The following is a 17,575-nucleotide window of genomic DNA, read 5'->3' on the forward strand; positions in this document are numbered from 1 at the left end:
TGAAAGATTTAGTATCCTACTGCCAGAAAGTTAGAAAAACAAATTACAAAAAAACAGAATACTACCTTAAAGCAGCTGCTGCAGCTGAATGAGAAGCTATTTGCATGAATCTACAGGATTCATAATGAACAGATACAGCAATTATACTTATGATGGAAAATCCTGATAATATGCATTATCATAACAGTAGAAATAACATATTGGAAAAGGAGATATAATAGTCTGCTGAGTCAAATGACCTTTCAGCTTTATCAATGTGTGTGTAAAAAGAGTCAGAAAAAGAACTGGGAAGGTTCCACTTTCAGACATCTGGGATTAACAGAAGAGTCTGGTGTGAAAAATAATTTAAGTACTAAAAGCATGCTCAGTGCTCAACACCTTCTCCCACCCATCAAGAAAATATGGGCCATGCCTGAAGAATTTTAAAATAGGAGGCCAGATCTTGCCCGCACTGAAGTCAGTAGACAACATGCCCATTAACTTAACTCTTAAGTTTTTGTTACAATCATAACCATCTTCTAATGCACCAAGGTGTCCATTATGGAATGCGGTATTCTAGCTATCGTCTCATCAGTACTTTATAGGTTGGAATTAAACTTGTCTTATCTGGGACATGATAACTGTGTATGTAGCCCCTCTGTGTATGCAGCATTTTATAATTATACTCTGAATATTTTTGAAGTTACTTTTGACAACTTAAGAGGCTGATAAAATACACTTTCATCAACAGTATTCTGTGCAAGTCTCTCAGTTCAGTTATAAAAAGTAATAGTTATTAGTTTCTTTTGTACTATATACTCACAGCAATGGCTGAGGGGGAGGTGTGAAGATTTTGGTTATTCTTCACTAGTACTCTAGTGCAAAGCATCTCTCTAAAGGTAATTTATTTTAATGGATTCCTCTGAGCTTTATCTTGATAAACATAAAACTTCGGGGGGGGGGGATAGGGGAGGGAAGTCTCCCACTAGTGCAAAAAAATATACATGTTCAAGAATAGATTTTCAAAACATCTCCTTACATCACATTAGCCAGAGGAAAAAGTTTTTCAGTTAGAAATCCCGCACCTAATATTAAATGTTTTTACCATACTGTTGCATTAACACAAAAATCAAAAAATGCAAAGCAGTTCTTCCCACAGTAACTACCTACCACACTGCATGCACATTTAGGCAGACAATCTGTTGCTACATAAAATCATAGGAAATATGCACAAGCAATGAGGTTTGGCTCTAAGGGACCACAGTTCTCAATTTTGTGGCTTGTATGTGTAAAGCTCAGCTGTGATACTGCATGACCATAGTTTTATTTGGCACTAAAGGTAGCAGAGGTGCAACCCTTATTCATGAACCAAATTCACGTAGTTGCATATTCAAGATACTGTAATTCATCCACTCCTTATACTATAAAAGCCATTATAGATTACAATTAACGGATGGATTTTTAAGTCCTCCTGTAAAAGTCTGCATACACCCTTCTCCTCCTCCCCTTCTTGTAAGATTTGCTCAATAAGACGTAATGTCTGAAATAAAAGGGGACAGAAAGATATTTCTGCAAGTTACCAAGATTCCTAAGAGACAGCTCTTCAAAAAAAGAAATTAGGAAAAACTGTGCCCGGCCCTGGGAAAGAAAGGAGAGAGACTGCATCATCCTATGTAGCAAGCTGCCACCAAATCAGGAATGGATGTTGATGACATATGAGCATAGGATATCAGATTACAAAACAGTGTGTAGCCCTGTCCTGAGTGAATTTGTACTTCTCTCTAACAGATATCTGAGAGGTCAATTGGTTTTGGTATTTTTAAAAAATATTTTGGCAACATTTGTGTAGCTTGTCATGTTAACAAAGTTTCACTGAAAGATACTTAACTGTAAGCATGCTTTCTTTTGAGGTATAACATTAGAGACGGTGCATAAAATGGAAGCTACAAGTTACCACATAATAAGAGTTAGAAATTATAATAAATGTACAAGAGAAACTGCCACAGGTGTAGCTGCTCCATTGCATTCCCTGCTGGCTGAGCATGGCACTGCAAGGTCTTCCTGCCTCAGTTCACAAGTAGGGCAGCCATTCCAGAGCAGAGAAGCCCATGCCATGAGCATCTCATCGGTCTTTAAACAGTTAAATTCAGAATTTACCTGTCTCCGCCTTTAAACAAACTAACAAATAAATGTATGAGGCGAGCGCTTGGTCACTTTAAGTCAAGGCCCTGATCTGGACCTGGCGTTCTGGGCTAGGACAGAGGAGATGCTCCTCAGTGTGTCTCACCCAGCACTCAAAAAACCCCCAAAATATAGATGTGAAAGGGTGAAGAACAGTATAGATTCCTTCTTTAAGAAAGACTTATTTCAAGCAAAAAAACAAAACAACCCCCACCTCCCCAAACTTTGCTTGTTCTTTCTTACATTTCCAAGGCTGTATCTGATGATCCTTGCAAGAGGGGATATAAGTAACACAAGCCAAAACTCCTAATCAGGAAAAAACAAACAATCCCAAATATTTTGTTTTTAAAGTGCAAGTATAATTTTTAAGCCTGTATATATCCTAATAAAGTTTTGAAATCTTAAAAGGGCTGTTACGCCATGTTTGGAAAGAAATCTAAAAAGTGTTTCTTTTCACATAGGTCTTCTACTGCCTCTGAGGTACTAAATCCTGGAGAACTAGCTAATGGGACAATTTTTGTTCTGTCTCAACAGCTGTGAGCTGAATGGAATCATGAAACTTTTGACTCAATTTAAGCCATGTAAAGTGCACCCATATACCAAGATGAAAGATGTTTGAACCAATATATAATCTTTTCCTATTAGCATTTCGGTAAAATTAAAAAATCCCCCACAGCTGAAACATGAATTTTAATTTAAAGGGACCTATACATGAGCATTGCAATAACTGCACAAAAAATTGACAAAACCAAAAATATTGACACCAGATAGGTTCCTCCTATAGTGCAATTAGAGAAGTTTCTCAGAGTGTAGTTCCTGCACAGTGCAAGTTCATAACCTTTTCCCTACACAGAAAACTGTCTCACCTGAATATTGACAAACACACCATGATATGTCTCGTACAGAACTTTGTTGCCCTTCATATGCAATGGAAACTCAAAAGGAATTTCTGTTTTGCCACTGGGAAGTTTTCCTGGTTTTACCATTTCTATGGTACTGTTGATAACTTGAATAGGCTGTAAAGAGAAACATTGAGAAGTTTATAATAAAGCATTCTGCTTCGTAATAACAGCCCAATAACAGAGCCACATGAAACCCTATCAGCCTTCCAAATATCTCAAAATTCACATGTCTGTGTCCCATACAAACAATTCTCTACAAACTCACACTGTGGCAAAAAGTGATCTTATTTAATGTTTCTTACCAAGACAGTCTGTACAGTTTTTTGCATGTGTGTCAGAGCGGTGGCTAAGCACATTTAAGAAGCTAACGAGTAGGACCTAGTACACTTTTGAAAGCAGCACATTTCTTGTTCTATTATTGAAATCACGCACCTTAACAGCAGTGGAAGAGTCTGTATGTGTATATGCCAGTTGAGCTGTTAACTCTTGGAAGGAAGAAGGGCTCTCAAAGGCAAGCTATATATTTAGCATCAGAATGTTGCTGGAACAATGGCAAACTATGGTTTGGCACTTGACTGGGGAAGCATGCAAATTCTCATGAAATATGCCTTCATCAATTAAAAAACAAAAATAATTTAAAAAATATATATGCACTCCCAGAGCAGGGAAATTAGTTTACTATCAAATAGAACATTGAAATAAATATCTTATTTTCCCCGATGTGATTTTTCATTTTTCTTTTCAAACCATTTTTGTTTTAAATTGCTAGAAAACCCAATGCCAATGATAAGATGATGGCCCCCAAATTACTGTTTGAAGGTCATTTGTCTAAATCAAGGAACTTACATTTGAACTTACACTTCTAAGCCGAAATTGAATTAAAATTCTTATTTTGGTTGCTTGAAAATGCTTTGTTGGGGGAAAACATGGATATCCCCTAAGTTTGGGATTATTCAAACTTGGGGTTTTGGCTCATCTCTGCTGACACATGAAGCAGCATAGACTGATGGAAGCTTTCTTTCTCCTCAGAGTCAGTATTTCTGCCCTCCTCTCAAAAATAAACTATCAAGCTGCTTAGGGCTCACATATGGAAGAGAGATGTTATATAACTAAAAACAGGCTTCTCGTTGCAGCTTTGCTTGGAGCCTTCACATTCACTTTATAAGAAATCAGTTCTAGAACTGTTTTACTCATCTTCTCCTTGCAGGGACTGTGCTTCTTACACCATTACAGCTACATTCAAATAGCACGGCACATTACAGCAGTAAATATTTTGACAACATTTCTTTAACTCTGTGGTTACATCTGAACACATTTTTCTGCATCTGATGCTCACAGTGTAATGCTAGACAATGGCAGTGATTGGGAAAATATTAAACCACCTGCATACATTGAAGTAATGCACAATCATAAAGAAGTAGAATTACTAAGGAGAGATTTGGTTTAAGACAACAGACACAACTTTTTGTACCCAAGAAACTAATCTACATATTTCTTACCTTAACAGAGTTATAGAAAGCTTCAAACACACCAACACTTTTGGCACTGAGCTGCAGATTTACTGATCCTTCCATCGTTAAGGAGACACCCTGGTGTTGGACTGCATCCTTACTCGTTATGACCACCACTCCAGAAAGAACTTCCTAACAAGGAAAAAGTGACAAGCAAAACATATTGATTTTATCAGTTTCTTCTCTTGCTAGAATTCAGACTGCAGTGACACCCAACGTTAGGTGATTTCCAAACGCAAAGGAAGACAGTCCCTGCCTCACAAAACATAGTCTGAAAAGACATATTGAAGAGAGGAGGCAGGGGAAAGGGATACAAAGTACAAGTTAAGTGATCAAGGAGATTATTTTTTTTTCCAGGGGAGAGCGCGAACACAGTCCCTCACTACCACAAATTATACAGTCGAGTTTCCCGCATCTGGGGAAATTGCAGGGGTCAGCACACCCGCAGTGCAATGGATGGCAGGTAGAAGTCTCTTAACTTGCATGTTTGCTTTTCAACTCCACTCCCACCCAATCTGCTTCCAGAATTCAAACCTCTCTTCTTCCCCTTACTCACAAATTGTGTTACAGTATCTGTATGTCCCTCCCTCCTAGTCTTCAATATCTTTCCTCCACATAAACGAGCAATTTACTTATAAATAAATGACATGTGTAAACAGATGGCTTGGTCAGCTAGCTTCCTGTGGGTGTTGAAGTGGTCCTTCAGAAGGAATTTAAATGAGGACAGGGGATTCCTCTGCAGACCTGTTCAAGGAAGGTAATAATATACAGTAGCGGGGGAAATTATTGTTGCAAAAGAAGTAGACAAACAGGACTTCACAGCTGGTGTTTCAAGTGGAGTGGAGGTGAAGTGAAGAAGGGGGAGTAGCAACGTGTAAAAAACAAAAGGGGATGGCTAAACTGAAAATGACAAAGCTAGGCAGGATATTGAAGACAATCACAAGAAGTCTGAACTTAATATGGTGAAGTCAGTGGAGGGATCAAAGATGCAAAGACAGGAGAGCGTTGATCTGGTCAGAATGGTGGGCAAAGTTTTAGCAGATGTATTTTGTATCGACTCCAGGGGGCTGATGTGGGTCCTGGGAGCCTGACGAAGGGTGGGTTACAGTAATCAAAGTGGAAAATGATAAGCATGTGAGTTTCAGTTGTATGATTGTACTTCACACCAGTTAAGAAACAGAGTTACATAATGGTCAGCTGGTAGCTGCCAGGGCATCAGTACTTTTCCCTTATCAGTGGTGAAGTGTCAGTACTAAACAGAAATTGGGTCAGGGAGTCTGATGTAATAAAGGTTTAGAGAAAGGAATTGCAGTAGCAATTCAGGAATCGCAACACAAGAAGCTGAAGCACAGGAAGCCAGAAGAGGACCTGCAGGAATTAAGAAATGCAGCTACAGTAGGAAGTGCTGGCATAATTGGGCAGTGAAGAAAAACTGATTTAACAGAGTAGAATAGTTTGACTCAGATATCAGTGTGCCTCACTCAGAAACAGCTGTGTGCTGCTGCTGGTGGGTTTAGTCTGCAGCTGTTTGCATTTGGATGGGATCTCCATTGCACGCTAGTGCTGTGGCTGTACCCAGTCATCATAACACTACATCAGATATTTCATTTCATCCAGCAACTCTCATTACTAGGTTGCTCAAGGGCTCCCCCAAAAGGTCCCACCCTAGCCTCAGGGAAGTTCACAATCTGCTCTCAGAGGTCCATGTTTTTCTGGGACAATTTCTCACTACAAGACTGAGTGAAAATTCTTTCTGCCTCTCACTCCTTGGATTGTTCATTTTGTCTATAGGGCCTTTATTGACTAAGGAAGCCAGAGCTACTTGCCTGTTCCTTAGTCCATCCCCTTTTCTCGGTATTTTCCCTGCCAGGAGCTTTCCCCATAAACTAGCAAAGTGATTTCTTATTCCATCTCCCTAAAGAGCTTGTTATTCCAGCCCAACACCTTGGGACAACAGGCAGACAATTTTATTAGCATACAAATCCCTAGCCATACTCTTACTTCCCCAAACACACCCCATTATTGGAGCTACTATTGTTAGATTCAGACTTGGAGAACTTTTCATTTTTTTCCTCTCCAACACTCGCACTTTGGGGGTTTTATCACTGCGGAACACTTCCCTCTCCTCTGTCCACACACACTTCTTGCTGAGTGCTTGTTCCTGCTATGCAAGTCAGCACTGAAAGGGCACTTTTGTCATCTCAGCAGTAAAATATGATGGACAGAGTTCTGGTGCATGCAAATAACTTTGTACAGAAAAAGTATTTGTTAAATAAAGAAATACTTATCGGTGTATTTTTTGTTTGGAGTTACAATGCAAGATTAAGCATGTGTGACATTAATCTCCAGAAACGTATCTGAGCAGGTTCAAACAGTGGCTAAAGTAGTTACTGAATCATCGTTCTAAGTTTGTGTCTGAAACAGAACCAAACTGGACACTTACGAAATACCTATGAACCCAAACCAGAACAGAACCAATATTTTCAATATTTCAACTCCCTGGTTTCATCTGCCTATCTGATACCTACACTGTAAGCTTTCTGAGGCAAAGGACTCTTTTGTTACTTGCCTAGCACGATGATCATCAAAGGGAGATTCTAGGTGTTAAAGTAATATAAATAAATAATGAGGCTGTGACCTCCTTTTTGAACTGCATAGTTGATACAGGGTAGTTGCTAATGAAAAAGGACCACATACTCAGTGCAGGAATTGTTGCAATCATTTTAAGAGTTCCCTTTGTTCGAGATGAATTTTAAGGTATGAGAGAGCAGAAATTGAATGTCACAACATTGGACCAAAGCCAGGGCAGTGCTAAGCACCTGTAACTTCCTTTCAATTCAACATGAAAGGTATCTTTTATGGTTATGCTCAGTGTTGCCAAAAAGACAATGAAAAGATTCCAGAAACAAGAGTAATATACAAGAAAAGGAAATTTAAGTAATGAACTTTAGGTTTTCCAAAAAGAAAGTATGATGTCAAGCAACACTGGTTCACTGGAACCAACTTCAGAATGAAGAGCCCACTCTAGCAAAATAAAACAGCAAATCAAAAAGATCAGTAAGATGTTATTTCTGAATAGCCTAAAGGAAAACCATTATATATAGTACATATTAGTGTTAAAAAAACCCAAAGTTTTCACACTTAGATGCTATAATGCCTAATGCCTTAGTGTAACACAGGCAAAGTCACAGTTAAGATTACCTGACACTTGCACCTATAATCCCCTATTTTCAATTACTTATAATTTTAACCATTTAGGATGAGAATCTCCATGCCAGTTCTCTGCTTCAGGATGACATTTTTCAGCTATTTTCAGCAAAATCGGTTCAAGTTTGTCTGATAAAGAGGTTAGGGAAAAAAAAGAAGTTTTTCCAATGTTAAAAAAATATATATATTTTCCAACAGTTTCCTTTAGGAGCTCTAGTGCTTTCAGAGTTTTGCACAGGAACTTGGTATTTACCAGGGCGCTGCTCAGGCTGGAACTACCTTTTTCCTGTCCCCATGAAAAACCAACCCAGATTTGGCAAAGTTAAGATAGTTTTTAAAAACTAAGTCTTCTGTTTGTTTGTTTGACTTGGGTTCACAGGGCTTGGGCTGTGGGTCTACAAACCTGCATTGTAGACATTTGGGTTTGGGTTGCAACCTGAGCTCCGAGACCCTCCTCCTCATGGGGGTGTCTCAGAGACCAAATGTCTACACTACAAATTTATAGCCCTTCAGCCCGAACTCCACAAACCCAAATCAACTGTCTCAGGCCAGTCACAGCCATGCCACAGGTCTTTTACTGCAGCGAAGTCATATCCTGAGATAGGACAAAGTTGCTTTTGGCAGAGTTGGGAACAGACCCCGAAGGCCAGATTTTGTCCTGCACCTCAGATGGCACAGCACTGAAGTCAGAGCCAGAGGAAGGTGGTGATGGGAGAGGTAGCTTTAGGCTACCTTTTGCTTCTCGTATTCTAGATTGCTCTGAAATCCAGTAAGGCCCCCAGTATAAATCTCTGGAGTTGTTCTAACTTAAGGCATCCTTATCCAGATGCCTATGGACTTCTCTACAGCCCAAAACCGTCAAAGCATTCTATTCTTCTACTAATCCTTTCCACCTCCAGCATGACCCTATTCCAATATAAACTTCGCTCATTACCTCTTTCAGTGCACAGGATGGACTGTGATTGAGGCAGAGAGTTCAAAGAAGAGAAAAGATGTTCCCTTGCATTTAAAACACTGGAATGCAAGGCAAAATAATGGGGTTCTACTGGTGGCTCTGCCACAGAATTCCTATGCAATACTGAGCAAGCCTATCATAATAGGTATGCATAAAAGGTACACAGTTCAGGAAGTCCAAGAACCTTCATACTGTCATTTCCTAACTCTGAAGTGCTTGACGTTGCAACCTTGTTATTTTAACATAGTTTTTATATATACACATCTACCCCGATATAACGTGACCCAATATAACACGAATTCTGATATAATGCAGTAAAGTAATGCTCCGGGGGGGGGCTGGGCTGGGCTGCACACTCTGGTGGATCAAAGCAAGTTCGATATAATGCTGTTTCACCTAAAACACGATAAGATTTTTTGGCTCCTGAGGACAGCGTTATATCGGGGGAGAGATGTAATTATAATATTAGTGACAAAAATATGCAGCGAGCTGTAATGGTTAATTAAGACATTAATATATCTGCCTAAAATCCAAATGTAGTTTCAATTGGATTTGGTAATTTGTTTTCCCCACCTTAACTATTTTGTAATATTGCCACTTGCAGTTACATAACTAGACAGCACCACTTGGGTGCAACATGGGCATTTGTAGGTGATGGGATTCCTATACAAGTACTGTTTGTGAAAGCATGTTCTGGGATTCTTTGGGATGAAAGGTGCTATAAATAAAAGACATTATTACCACTAGCTGATGTCAGTGTAATGTGTGGTGGCAAGTGACTTTCTAAAAAAAGAACAGAAAACCTACACCGTGCAAGTAACTCTCATGATTAAAAACAAATTTATTTTTAACTTATTGACTATTCTTAGTGATTCCTGATCAAAGATTAAGACAGTATTTCTAGTACAGCACTCAGCAAACTAAATAGTTCTTTCAACACTGTGTTCTCAGATGATTCAGCTCTCTTGTCTAGTCAGTATACTAAAGGTAACTTTAAAGGAAATGTATTTAACAATCTCTAAAATGGCAACATTCAACAACACAGACAGAGTCTTAATTTAAAATAAACACACACACACACACACACACACACACACACACACACACTTGATTTGTTCTTTATAAGCTACAGGGAATCTCCCTACTTTGAACAAACAGTTCACTCTGAAATGGAATTTGTTAGCCAAGTAGAGCAGCTGAATAAGGATGGACATAAGCATTACAGCTTTGAGTTAGTGAATAAAACCCATTTAATGAGAGAGAAAAAGCATGACTGGAGCCATCAGTGGATGAGAAAAAGAAAATAATCATTATTACAGTGTTGTTGTTTGCACCCTATACCTAAAGGCTTATTACACTTCCATTACACATCACATTGTTCAGGGGATTTATAACTTAGCTTTAAGAGCATTCCCTGGACTAAAGTCTAATAAAATCATCACAAAGGCCAACTATGTCGTAACTTCTTATTCACAATTATTTAAAGATACTTGTCACAAGATTAGAAATATCCACTAAAGTGAAATACACTAGTTATATATTACAATAGCCAAGTTATTAATGTCTAGAAAAAAGTTATGTATTAATGGGATTATGAGGCTATGTAAAGAGCCACAACATTGTGCTATAGAATCTGAGGCCTGGTCTACACTACGATTTTAAGTCGAATTTAGCAGCGTTACCTCAGTCTAACCCTGGACCTGTCGACATGACGAAGGCCTGTTTTTCAACTTAAAGGGCTCTTTAAATCGATTTCTTTACTCACCTCTAACAAGGGGATAAGCGCTGAAATCAGCCTTGCCGGGTCGAATTTGGGACAGTGTGGATGCAATTTGACGGTATTGGCCTCTCGGAGCTATCCCAGAGTGCTCCATTGCGCCCTCTCTGGACAGCACTCTCAACTCAGATGCACTGGCCAGGTAGACAGGAAAAGGCCCGTGAACTTTTGAATTTCATTGCCTGTTTGGCCAGCGTTGCACACTGATCAGCACAGGTGACCATGGAATCCCAGAATAGCAAAAGAGCTCCAGTATGGACCAAACGGGAGGTACAGGCTCTGATCACTGCATGGGGAGATGAATCCATGCTAGTTGAACTCCATTCCAGTAAACGAAATGCCAAAACATTTGAAAAAAAAAAGTCTCCAAGGGCATGAAGGACAGAGGCTATAAACAGGGACTCACGGTAGTGCCGCGTGAAAATTAAGGAGCTCAGGCAAGCCTACCAAAAAACCAGAGAGGCTAACGGCCACTCCGGGTCACTGCCCCAAACATGCTGCTTCTATGATGAGCTGCATGCCATTCTAGGGGGTGCAGCCACCAGTACCCCAACCCTGTGCTTTGACTCCGTCAATGGAGTAGGATGCAACATGGAAGCGGGTTTTGGGGACGAGGAAAATAAGGAGGAGGTTGAAGATAGCTCACACCAAGGAAGTGGAGAAACCGGTTTCCTCAACAGCCAGGATCTGTTTCTCACCCTGGACCTGGAGCCAGTAACTCCCGAATCCACCCAAGGATGCCTCCTAGACCCGCCAGGCAGAGAAGGGACCTCTGGTGAGTGCAGCTTTGTTAATATTACACATGGTTTAAAAGCAAGTATGTTTAATGATTAATTTGCCCTGGCATTTGCGACCAGTACAGCTACTGGAAAAGTCTGTTAACGTGTCTGGGGATGAAGCGGGAATCCTCCAGGGACATCTCCATAAAGCTCTCCTGGATGTATTCACAAAGCCTTTGTAAAAGGCTTCTGGGGAGGGCAGCCTTATTCCATCCTCCGTAGTAGGACACGTTACCATGCCAGGCCAGCAGCACATAGTCGGGAATCACTGCAGAACAAAGCACTGCAGCGTATGGTCCCGGTGTTTGCTGGCATTAAAACAACTTCTGTTCTTTATCTCTCTGTGTTATCCTCAGGAGAGTGATATCATTCATGGTCACCTGATTGAAATAGGGTGGTTTTATTAAGTGGACATTCAGAGGTGCCCGTTCCTGCTAGGCTGTTTGCCTGTGGCTGTACAGAAATGTTCCCCACAGTTAGCCACGCAGTGGGGAGAGGGGTGAAGTCATCAAAATGTGACCTTGTAATGAAAGCACATGTGCTATGCAATGTTAACAGCAAGGTTTACCGTGAAAGAGTGTACCCATTGTTCTATAAAATGCATCTTTTTAACTACCACTCTCCCTTTTTTTTCCTCCACCAGCTGCATATGTTTCTCCTTCCCAGAGGCTAGCGAAGATTAGAAAGTGAAAAAAAACGCACTCGGGATGAAATGTTCTCTGAGCTCATGCTGTCCTCCCAGACTGACAGAGCACAGCAGAATTCGTGGAGGCAGACAATGTCAGACTGCAGGAAAGCACAATATGAATGCGAGGACAGGTGGCAGGCTGAAGAGAATAGGTGGCGTCAGCTTGCTGACAGAAGGCAGGAGTCAATGCTCAGCCTGCTGGAGCATCAAACTCATATGCTCCAGAGTATGGTTGAGCTGCAGGAAAGGCAGCAGGAGCACAGACCGCCGCTACAGCCCCTGTGTAACCAACAGCCCCCATCCTCAAGTTCCACTGCCTCCTCACCCAGACACCCAAGAACACGGTGGGGGGGCCTCCAACCACCCAGCCACTCCATCCCAGATGATTGCCCAAGCAACAGAAGGATGGCATTCAATAAGTTTTAAAGATTTTAAGTTTTAAAGTGCAGTGTGGCCTTGTCCTTCCCTCCTCCCCTACCCCTTCCAGACTACCTGGGCAGTTATCCCTCTATTTGTGTGATGAATTAATATAGAATGCGTGAATGTGAAGCAACAATGACTTTATTGCCTCTGCAAGCAGTGATCGAAGGGGGGAGGGGAGGGTGGCTAGCTTACAGGGAAGTAGAGTGAACCAAGGGGGGTGGGAGTCATCAAGAAGAAAAACAGAACTTTCACACCGTAGCCTGGCCAGTCATGAAACTGGTTTTCAAAGGTTCTCTGATGCACACTGCGCCCTCCTGCACTCTAACCACCCTGGTGTCTGGCTGTGTGTAATCAGCAGCCAGGCAATTTGCCTCAACCTCCCACCCCGCCATAAATGTCTCCCCCTTACTCTCACAGATATTGTGGAGTGCACAGCAAGCAGTAATGACAATGGGAATACTGGTTTCGCTGAGGTCTATCCAAGTCAGTAAACCGTGCCAGTGTGCTTTTAAACGTCCAAATGCACATTCTACCACCATTCTGCATTTGCTCAGCCTATAGTTGAACAGCTCCTGATTGCTGTCCAGGCTGCCTGTGTACGTTTTCATGAACCATGGCTTTAAGGGGTAGGCTGGGTCCCCAAGGATAACTATAGGCATTTCAACATCCCCAACAGTTATTTTATGGTCTGGGAAGAAAGTCCCTTCCTGCAGCTTTTGAAACAGATCAGAATTCCTGAAGATGTGAGCGTCGTGTACCTTTTCCGGCCATCCCACGTTTATGTTGGTGAAGTGTCCCCTGTGATCCACTAGGGCTTGCAGCACTATTGAAAAGTACCCCTTGCGGTTTATGCACTCGCTGGCTTGGTGCTCTGGTGCCAAGATAGGGATATGGGTTCCATCTATCGCCCCACCACAATTAGGGAATCCCATTGCAGCAAAGCCATCCACTATGGCCTGCACATTTCCCAGAGTCACTACCGTTGATATCAGCAGCTCTTTGATTGCGTTGGCTACTTGGATCACAGCAGCCCCCACAGTAGATTTGCCCACTCCAAACTGATGCCCGACTGACCAGTAGTTTTCCGGCGTTGAAAGCTTCCACAAGGCTATCGCCACTCACTTCTCAACTCTGAGGGTTGCTCTCATCTTGGTATTCTGGCGTTTCAGGGCAGGGGAAAGCAAGTCACAAAGTTCCATGAAAGTGCCTTTACACATGTAAAAGTTTCCCAGACACTAGGAATTGTGCCAGACCTGTAACACTATGCAGTCCCACCAGTCTGAGCTTGTTTCCCAGGCCCAGAATCGGCATTCCACAGCATGAACCTGCCCCATTAACATCATGATGTGCACACTGCCGGGGCCCATACTTTGTGAGAAGTCTACGTCCATGTCTACGTCCTCATCGCTCGTCATCACGCTGCTGTCGCCTCCTCGCCTGGTTTCGCTTTGGCAGGTTCTGGTTCTGCATATACTGCAGGATAATGCGTGAGGTGTTTACAATGCTCATAATTGCTGCAGTGATCTGAGCAGGCTCCACATTCCCAGTGTTATGGCATCTGCGCTGAAAAAAAGGCGCGAGACTATTCTCTGCCATTGCTCTGATGGAAAGAGGGGCGACTGACAACATGGCTTACAGAGAATTAAAATCAACAAAGGGGGTGGCTTTGCATAAGGAGAAACAAAAAACTGTCACACAGAATGGCCCCCTCAAGGATTGAACTCAAAACCCTGGGTTTAGCAGGCCGTTGATTTCACAGAGGGAGGGGCGAGCAAATGAATACAAAACAAATCAGGTCCATTTCTTGTTTTGATCCACTCCATCTATCTTTTACATCTTAAGTTGGCAGCAGGCGGTGCAGTACGACTGCTAGCCATTGTCATCTCCTGGGTGCTCGGCAGAAGATGGGAATGACCTGGCTGAGTCACACCCATGTCTGCCCAGGTGCCCCTGACCGACCTCACTGAGGTCGGCTAAAAATGCACCCAGGAGTATGATGATGACGGCTACCAATCGTAATGCAACATCTGCTGCCACAAGGCAATGGGCTGATGCTGTGTAGCAATGCAGTCCCACGTCTGCCAGCACCCAGGAGATGTATGGTGACAGTGAGCTGAGCGGGCTCCATGCTTGCCATGGTATGGCGCCTGCACAGGTAACCCAAGAAAAAAGGCACGAAACGATTGTCCGCCATTGCTTTCATGGAGGAAGGGAGGGGGGGCCTGACGACATGTACCCAGTTTTTGCCACTGTTTTTGCCCCATCAGGCATTGGGATCTCAACCCAGAATTCCAATGGGTGAAACAGACTGCAGGAAGTGTGGGATAACTATCCACAGTGCAACACTCCTGATGTCGACACTAGCCTTGGTACTGCGGACACAGTCCGACGACTTAATGCACTTAGAGCATTTTGTGTGGGGACACACACAATCAACTGTATAAAAACAATTTCTAAAAAAACAACCTCTATAAATTCGACCTAATTTCCTAGTGTAGACATACCCTAAGCTTCTGTTTGAACAGGTATAATTCTAGACTTCATGGCTATGGAAAATAACCTTGAAAACATGAACTAAGTGTAAACTAGAGCGACTTATTTGTGGGTCTGCAGACAGCCTGCAACAATCATTCTGAAAGGTGAGAAATGTCTCCTCCACTGGACTGGTCTCTCTTAATTCTGGTTTTGATTTAAATGCAAGTACTGACTGCTTCAGGTAAAAGTGATCAGCAATGAAACATCAAGTAAGCATGCTTAACTGTTTTTGTTGAATGTAGCTGCAGAGACTAAGGCAAGTGTGGTCAATAGTTGCTGCAGTGGAGAATCCTCATCTCAAATTAGTCACCAGAATTCCTGCACAAAAAAGGAGATACACTACCCCAATAACAAAAGCCAAATCTAATTTCCATGCTCTGTGAAAACCTTCAACAAAGCTGTTACTTGTCTTCCAATTCAAAAGTCCTTGGAATATACAAAAATTTAAGTTTGGGGATTGCATAAAAATAAATATAATTTATTGTCAAAATAAACACTGATTGACTGACAGTAGGTCAGTGAGTCTGAGGGGACTCTGGGAGGGGGTCAACTGAATATATAAATCTAGGGTCTGAGTGGCACAAAGTGCCATGTAAATTGCAAGGTTTCAATTGTGGTATCTTTCTGCAACGATCAGTATAATGCAGGGTTTCCACATAGCCACCTACTCATTTTGCCACAGATAAACATGGGGGTAAGCTAGAAGGATGGAAGTTTGTTATTTAAGAAATCAAAAGAGACCAAACCATTCCCTGTCCCTTGAGGAAAAATCCCACCAGAAGGCAGGTGCTCAGTAATCCCTAACTTGTCCGACAGCTCGTAGGACGCATGGAGCAGCCACGGGGATACAGTGTGAGGGCTTGGCTACACTGGAGCATTGCAGCCTTGGTGGTGGGTTTACAGCGCTGCAACTTAGTAACTGTCCACACCTGCAAGGCACATCCAGCGCTGCAACTCCCTGGCTGCAGCGCTGGCTGTACACCTGGTCTGCTTGGGGTGTAATGATTGCAGCACTGGTGATGCAGCGTTGCTCGTCAAGTGTGGCCACCAAAAGCGCTGTTATTGGCCTCCAGGGTATTAGGAGGTATCCCAGAATGCCTGCTCACAACAAACCAGAAGAATGGCTGAACTCTGAGCTCCCCCAGGTTGCTTATCTAAAAAACAAACACAGCTGCTGTTTGCTCCAGTGAGCCAGTGGAGGCAGGTAGGGGAATTGCTTTGGAAGGTTCACAGCTGTTTGCTTGAAGAGAGAAGTCACATGGCAAAATGGGAGGGGGAGACCGTGTTGAGCAGCTGCTTATGTGGGCTGAAGGCTATTTAGCAGTGCATAATTTGCATTTAGTGAATAAGAGAGGGGTGGGGTAAGGGGTCCACACTTTTAAAATGATTGAAGGTAGGTGCTGTGTATCTTCCAGTCCTTAAAACTTGCAAGGCAGGGAGCTGAGAACAGTGTCAGCTCCAAAAATCCACTCTCTCTGTCTCCCCCACGCTCCCTGTCACACTCCACCCTACCCCCCTCTTTTGAAAAGCAGGTTCCAGCCACTTGAACGCTGGGATAGCTGCCCACAATGCACCACTCCCAACAGCGCTGCAAATGTGGCCACACTGCAGCGCTTTCCCTACACAGCTGTAACTCCCAGCGCTGCACACCTGCAAGCGTAGCCATACCCCTAGTCACAACTGTACTGGGGAGGCACAGGCAGGCGGCGCTGGCCGAGGCGCCCCAGACCCGGGAACCCGGCCCCTCAGGCTGCCCGGGCTCAGCGCAGGCTTCAATCCAGCCGGGGGGACCCTGGTGTCCCCGACCCAGCTGGGCCAGGTGAGGAGCCCTGATTCCAGCCCCGGGCTCTAGCAGAGGCTGGAGGCCCCTGAGCCCCGGCTGCGGCAGCGACCCCCCGGGCCAGGTCACCTGCCTCCTCGGGCGTCCGTTACCGAGACTGACAACGGGCCCCGCCTCCGCAGCCCCCCTCAGGAGCCGCCGCGCGCAACGGCACCTACCGCGCGCGAGGCCCCGCACTCACCCCGCAGAGATAGACCTTGTTGGCCCGTTTGATCTTGATGTCCAGAGCGGTCCCCATCGCCCGCGTCCCAGCCCGAGGACGTGAACGGCTACGTGCCGCGAGCGGGGTCTCCTGTCTTGTCTCCTCCCGCCCTGTGATGAGCTATTTACATCCGGGTCACCAGCACCGCCCCCCCCCCCCGACGCCATTTGTAGACCTCTAATCACATCGTTATACAACATGGCTCTGCCAGTTCTCTGGTAGTCATAGCAACGGTGGAATTAGCGGCGGCCGGACTCCCTCCGTCTATCCTCTACGTCATAGCAGGGGCGGAGTCGAACGCGCGCCTACCAGCCGGCGGACTACAGTTACCAGCATGCAGCGCGGCTCGAAACGCTGCATGCCGGGAGCTGTAGTGCTTTGCGGGGCTGCGCTGCATGCTGGGGTGATGTCAGCTTGTCCTGGCTGCGCTGGAGCCGGGCCAGGGGCCTGCGGCTGGGCGGCTGCGAAGCCGGGGCGAGGGGCGGCGGCGGCGGCGGCGCAGGCGCAGGAGAACCAACCCTGCCCCCGGGGGAGGGAAGAAACCAGGGGACGCTGTGTTATTCCGGCCTGAGGCCGCGGCTTCGTTCAGGCTGTCC

The 17,575-nt window shown here is 43.9% G+C and overlaps 2 protein-coding genes across 9 annotated transcripts in view; one reads left to right on the forward strand and one right to left on the reverse strand.

Moving 5' to 3' along the window:
• The window catches only part of VPS26C (VPS26 endosomal protein sorting factor C), a 104,118-nt gene extending 86,975 nt beyond the window's left edge, over nucleotides 1–17,143 (reverse strand). For 2 of the 7 annotated variants that reach the window (XM_050916593.1, XM_050916576.1), the window contains exons 1-3: nucleotides 16,959–17,141; nucleotides 4,562–4,705; nucleotides 3,027–3,176 (exon numbers count right to left, since the gene is read on the reverse strand). In XM_050916593.1, coding sequence (XP_050772550.1) covers nucleotides 3,027–3,176; nucleotides 4,562–4,705; nucleotides 16,959–17,015 — 351 coding nt within the window. In that variant the 5' untranslated portion in view covers nucleotides 17,016–17,141. Of the gene's footprint in view, nucleotides 1–3,026; nucleotides 3,177–4,561; nucleotides 4,706–15,161; nucleotides 15,256–16,958 lie in introns of all 7 variants that reach the window. The other 5 variants (XM_050916606.1, XM_050916557.1, XM_050916598.1 and 2 more) reach the window with 5 other exon arrangements.
• The window catches only part of TTC3 (tetratricopeptide repeat domain 3), a 367,670-nt gene that overhangs the window by 193,332 nt on the left and 156,763 nt on the right, over nucleotides 1–17,575 (forward strand). The gene's annotated exons all lie outside the window — the stretch shown is intronic.

This window comes from Gopherus flavomarginatus, chromosome 1 (genome assembly GCF_025201925.1).
Source record: "Gopherus flavomarginatus isolate rGopFla2 chromosome 1, rGopFla2.mat.asm, whole genome shotgun sequence".
In the NCBI taxonomy this organism is placed as follows: domain Eukaryota; kingdom Metazoa; phylum Chordata; order Testudines; family Testudinidae; genus Gopherus; species Gopherus flavomarginatus.